Source organism: Echinops telfairi, unplaced genomic scaffold, assembly GCF_000313985.2.
Source record: "Echinops telfairi isolate 266 unplaced genomic scaffold, ASM31398v2 ScPeMD7_29;HRSCAF=101, whole genome shotgun sequence".
NCBI classification, from domain to species: domain Eukaryota; kingdom Metazoa; phylum Chordata; class Mammalia; order Afrosoricida; family Tenrecidae; genus Echinops; species Echinops telfairi.
The window spans coordinates 8,927,928-8,934,066 of record NW_022103926.1 but is presented as its reverse complement, the minus strand read 5'-3'; the positions used below and the strand labels follow the sequence as shown (position 1 = coordinate 8,934,066).

Genomic DNA, 6,139 nt, shown 5'->3' with positions numbered 1-6,139 from the left:
GGGGGGGGGGGTGTCACTGTGAGCCGCAGTGAGTGCAGGTTCTTTTGGCCATTGGGTCCGTCCCGTTCACAGCGACCCTGCAGAGGACTTGAGAGCCTGTCCCTCTTGACGATGGCCTCATCGTTCTCTCGTTGAGCAGGGATTTGAACTGCTGACCTACCACTGAGCAGGGGCTCGTCAAAAGCCAGTTTGTACTCGTCCCCAGCTGTGAATTTCTGCCCAGCACACCACACCTCCCACCCTTCCCTGGAGGCTTTTGTGTTGCTGGGATGCGGGGCGGGGAGTGGGAAGAAGGGCCTGGCGGTTGGCTGCTAAAAAACAGCCACTGGAAAAGCCCATGATGCTCAGTCCCATGTGCAGTGCAGTGGGGGGGTGGGGGGGGGCAGGCCTCTGTGCTGGGCCCGGAGCTGCCTGTCCCTGGAGCTGAAGATAGCCGCAGGGCACGCAGTGTTTTCCGACAGCTGTAGCTTTTTCCAGGCTCCAGCTGTGTGTTGGGCCCCTGCCTTTGCCTCGGCCCCTCCCCTGTGCTGGCGGCCAGCTCTCTGACTTCCCTCAGGTGTCCCCAAAGATCTGGCAGGGCTCTGGGGCTGGCCACTCCCAGCCAGCTATTCCCCAGGATGGGCCCACACCCTTCTCTGAAGGGAGGGCTGGACTCGGGGGTCCACCCTACTGGTGCTGTGTCCTCCAGTCTGCAGTGAACCGGTATTCACCACCACCACCACCACCACCACCACCGGCCCACAGGGGTGGGGTGAACCGGTATTCCCCACCACCACCAGCCCACGGGCCCTAGAGCAACGAGATTATTCCCGTGAACGTGAGCAGGGCTGGCATGGTGGCTGCCGGAGGGCCCTGGATGTGAGCGTGGTAGGCAGCATGGGCAGGATCAGCTGCCATATCATAGGCTGGGTAGTGGACCAGCTGGACCAGGGGGCCACCGTGGCCTGTGAGACAGCAAGACGGAGGTGGGGGAGTCACAGGTGCCCAAGGCAGTGTCCGTTCCAGCCCGCTCATCTTACGGGATGTGGGGTCCCTGAGCCTCACCTGGCACATCTCTGCCAGGTACGCCCCACCCTGGGTCCACACCTGGGGCTGCTGCCCCCAGACTCTGGTGCCCTGGGCCTGAGTGTCCTGTCCTGGGAGTGGACTGCTGTCCCCAGTCTAGACAAATGCCGATAAACATTCTCATCCAGACACGCCCAGACACAGATAAGCATTCAGCATTCTCTCTCTCTCTCTCTCTTTCACAAACACACACACACTCTCTCTTTCTCTCCCTGTCTCTCTTACACACACACACCACCCCCACCCCCTGAGAAGCATCCCAATGCCAAGCAATAGCCCAGGAGAGCTGTTTGGGTAAAGGGACAAACCAAGTCCCAAGGGACAATGTCGGGGAGTCACAGGGTGGGGGTGGGGGACAAGGAGGCTCAGGGTATATCTTGCTTTCACCCCCTTCGTCACACCTGGACTGGGGGCAGGCTCCAGCAGGCTCGGAGGCTGTCCCCACACTGACACTGCACATCAGCTCTGTCCGTAGGCACAGCAGTGGCTACACAGGTCTCCTGGGCATCTGAGGGGCGGTGAAGCTGACTCTTGCCAGGGGCCCCCATCAGCAGGCCCATGGAGCATCAGAGTCCACAGCGAGCTAGGGGGCAAGGGCCCAGGTTTTAGGGGCTGGTTCTCCCTCCCCCGGCCCATAGGTATGTGGCAGGACCCAAGCCTGGCTCTCAGGTTAGGAATCAGGTCTCCCCTAGGCGGGTGACCTGGCTCAGGCCTGGCTTCCTCAGCACCAGGAAGGCAGGGAGGGCTGAGGAGGAGCCACTGCCAAGGTCCAAGTCCCGTGTGTCAGTCCAAGGGTCAGGCAATAATGAGCAAAGAGAAATTCCGGGTGAGGCAGGCAGAGCAAGGGCAGCCCTGTGGAGGGGTCCCCTGGCCTGGCCTCCTGTGTGGTGGCCATACCACCTCGGTCTAAGGCATCAGGGCCTGCTGCCCTCTCCTGTTGGCGGACGGCTGAGGACCACCACTGTCCTGCCTGCTCCGCTGAACTCTGCTTCCTGTTGCTGGGAATGTTCCAGCCCAGGGTGGCCCTCCGGCATTCGAAGTAGCAGTGGCGAGTGGCCTGGTAGGTGCTGGGGCTCGGAGCCTGCCCTGGGGGTCTGATCAGAGTGCAGGCACCACAGGGCAGGGCCGCCCCCAGCCTCCCTGGGCTGAGCTGAGCTGTCCCTGTTTCTCCTGCAGGGCGAGCTGGACGTGGAGAAGGGCTTGGAGATGAGAAAATGGGTCCTGTCGGGAATCCTGGCCAGTGAGGAGCTGTACCTGAACCACCTGGAGGCCCTGCTGCTGGTGAGGGGTGGGCCCGAGCACCCCACCTGCCTGATTGCCCCACCAGGGCCATGGAGACCGTGTGGAAGCTCCCTGCTCAATCGGGCTGCTCCAGGGGTGGGGGTGGGGGTGTTAAATAACAGCCATGCCTGCAGCTGTGGGCCTGGTGGCCCCTGGGGGAGACCCCGGCTGGATTCTCACCAAGGGCCCCTCAGGTGCTGTCAGTGGAGGCCGGTGTGTGGTTGCTCTGACGCTGAACGGGTTTCAGGGGGGCTTCCAGGCTAAGACTAAGGAGAAAGTCGTGGTGAACCAGGGAGGCCCTGTGGATTAGTGGGCAGGGCGTCCTTCTGTTGTGCGTAGGGTCACCATGGGCCAGCAACAGACTGGAGGACAGCTCACCGTAGTGATGCAGCATGCAGCTGAGGGATGCGCAATGCCTCACCTGGGCCCCCTTGCTTGTTCTCTCTCCACTCCACCCCCCCAACCTGACCACCTCACCTATGTTCTCTCACCTGGCTGCTTTACCTGTGTCCTCTCACCCGAACCCCTTCACCTGACGGTCTCGCTTGGGCTTTCTCACTTGGGCTACCCTTACCTGGACTCTCTCACCTGGGTCACTCTCACCTGGACGGCCCTCACCTGGGCTCCCTCTTCTAGTCGCCTTACTGGGGGCTCCCTCACCTGGACTCTCTCGCCTGTTCACCTCACCTGGACTCCTTTCCCTTGTATCCTTTCCCCTGGGCCTCTCTTCCCTGTCCTCCTCCCTTTGTCCCCTCACCTGGTCACCTCACCTGGACTCACACCTGTGCCCTCTTCCAGCCCATGAAACCCCTGAAGGCGGCGGCCACCACCTCCCAGCCGGTGCTGACGAGCCAGCAGATCGAGACCATCTTCTTTAAGGTGCCGGAGCTCCACGAGATCCACAGGGACTTCTACGACGGGCTCCTCCCGCGCGTGCAGCAGTGGGGCCACCAGCAGCGAGTGGGCGACCTCTTCCAGAAGTTGGTGAGGCAGCCCGCTTCTCACCCCACCAAGCCTCACTTGGGGTCCCAGACACCTCGCCGCCCGGCACTGACCCAAGGCGGGAGGGAGCCCCGAGAGGTCTTGGGACGGGGCTGGGGATGTGCTCAGGGCCCAGAGCTCTTGAGCACCTCTCTGCTCGGCTCAGGCCGCCCTCCGGGTGGCAGCCCTGGCTTGCTTTGTCTCTCCCATGACCTCACCTGGGCCTGGGTGTGTACCTGGTTAACCCTCGAGTCCACTCACCAAAAGGTTAGACGTTCAAAGCCACTCAGATGTCCCTCCTAAGAAAGGCCTGGCAATGGACTTTCAAAGGACCGCAGCCTTTGATTGCCCGCCCCCACGGCACATGGGGCCCACCAAGAGCCAGGCCTGCGGTGGTTTCAGGCGCCCAGCTGGGGCAGAGCTTGTCCAAAGGGGAGAATCGGCTCAGAGACCTGGGGGACGGAGAGGGGGGAGCTCTCGGCGGGAGCTGTCATGGCACTGTTCTCTGGTGACTGACAGGAGCCCCTCCTTCATACGCCTGTGTCAGGGAGCTGGTCAGGCCCCGGGGTGTGGCTGCCTCGGAATCTAGGTGCCAGGAGCAGCAGCTGCCCAGTCAGAGGCTGCCCCAGCCCTAGGAGTCCCCCAGGGGTGGGGGCTCCTGTAGGTTTCTGAGTGCTCATCATTACGGGAGCAGACTGCCTCATCTTTCTCCCAAGGAGAGGCTGGAGGCTTCAAACAGCTGACTTTCCAGTTGGTAGCCCAACACTTAGCCTGCTCACCACCCGGCTTGCTCCCATGAGTGAGGGAGCGAGCAGTGGAGTGAGTGAGCTGGTAGAGTGGGGTAAGCATCGGGCCGCTCACCACAAGGTCAGCAGTTCAAACCCACCAGCCGTTCCACAGGAGAAAGATGAGACTGTCTGTTCTCGTGAAGACTGACAGCCTCAATCATCCCAGGGAACAGGCCTGCCCGGCCCTGTCGTGTCACCATGAGCCACCCTTGACAATGGCAGTGGGGTTGGTTTCGGGGTTTTTTTGGCTCGAGGACCATCACTTGTGACCCTGGTGAGGACAGTTAGTGGAGCGGCGGGGCACCATCTCGTTCTCCTGGTCTGAAGGTGGATGAGGTTGTAGCTCACGTAGCCCCGTTTCGTCTGAGCATCTTGGTGACTTCAGTCTTGTGGGGATACTGTCTTGGGATGTGGGAGCCCAGATGGTGTCGTGGGCTAAACGCTGGGCTGCTAACCGCAGCGAGGGCCATTCAAACTCACTAGCTGCTCTGAACACCCCCTGCCTGTCCGTTTGTCGGACTGTGGTGGCTGGAGGGGAGGTCGCTGGTATTTCAGATGGCAGCAGGGTCACCCGGAGTGGGTGGGTCTCCGTGGAGAGTGAGCAGGTGTCAGAGGCCAGAAGACGACCCTCTCAGGTCGGAAGGTGCTCAAACCCTGACCGAGGACGAGCTGCCTTCTCAAAGTGGCCGCCGACCAGGGGTGATGTGCGCAGAGTAAAGCCCGTGGGAGAAAAGCCTTCGGGACCTTCGTTTGCCGATGGGGCACGACTCACATGAGAAGGAACAGCTGGAAGAAAAATCTAATCATTGGAACTTGGAGTGTACGAAGTATGAATCTAGGAATATCGAAAGTCGTCAGAAACGAAGGAGAACATGTAAAGATGGGTATCCTAGGTGTGAATGAGCTGACATGGACTGACATTTGACATGGACATTTTGAATCCGAAAATCATGTGGCTTACCGTGCGGGGAATGACATGATCAGGAGGAATGGCATTGTGGCATTGATCATCAGAAAGAACATTTCAAGATCTACCCGGAAGCACAGTGTTATCTGTGATAAGATTCTATCTATTTACATTCGGGGAAATCCAGTCAATTCAATGATTATTCAGATGTTTGCCCCGACCATTGAAGCTAGTGCCGAAGGAACTGAAGAATTCTACCAGTGCCTTCAATCTGAAATGGATCAAACGTGCAATCAAGATGCATCGATAGTTAGTGGCAACTGGGATCTGAAAGTTGGAAACACAGAAGGGAGAGTAGTTGGAAAATATGAACTTGGGGAGAGACACAAAGCCGGCGCTCCCATGATAGACCTCAGCAAGACCAGTGACTTGGTCATCGCCAATGCCTTTTCCCAACAACACACATGGCGACTGTACACATGGACTTCTCCAGACGGAATGCACAGAAACCGAATTCACTTCACCTGTGGGGAGAGGCGGCGGAGAAGCTCAATATCAGCACCTGACACAAGGCCGGCAGCGGACTAGGTAAGTTCAGGTGAAGCGGAAAAAAATTAAACCAGGTTCACGAGCGCCAGATACAACCTTGAGTCCATGCCACCTGAATTTCTAGAACGCCGCAAGAACAGATGGGATGCATTGAACACGAATGACAGAAGACATGAGAGCTGTGGGAGGGCACCAAGAACTTCATTAAGAACGCCAAAGGCCATCACGCTCCGAAGCAACAAAGCCCACATGGAAGAAGCACGCCAGCCTGTGCAACCACGAGGTGTCAAAGGGATCAGGTGTAAGGCATCATCAGAACAAAAAATCTTACCATAGTGAAGGATGGGGGGAGTGCGGAGTGGGGACCCAAAGCCCATTAGCAGGCCACTGGAGATCCCCTTGCAGAGGGGTCTAGGGGAGGAGGTGAGCCAGTCAGGGGGCGATGTAACAACGATGAGAAATACAACTTTCCTCTAGTTCCTAAATGTTTCCTCCCTGCTCCCACTACCATGACCCCAATTCGACCTTGCAAGTCTGGCTAGACCAGAGGATGTACACTGGTACAGAT

General features: G+C 58.9%; 1 protein-coding gene across 1 annotated transcript in view; it reads left to right on the top strand.

Moving 5' to 3' along the window:
* The window catches only part of BCR (BCR activator of RhoGEF and GTPase), a gene marked incomplete at its 5' end in the record, with an annotated part of 71,884 nt that overhangs the window by 38,764 nt on the left and 26,981 nt on the right, over nucleotides 1-6,139 (top strand). The window contains 2 exons of the mRNA XM_013008233.3: nucleotides 2,242-2,346; nucleotides 3,145-3,330. Of these exons, the coding sequence (XP_012863687.3) occupies nucleotides 2,242-2,346; nucleotides 3,145-3,330 (291 nt within the window). The remainder of the gene's footprint in view (nucleotides 1-2,241; nucleotides 2,347-3,144; nucleotides 3,331-6,139) is intronic.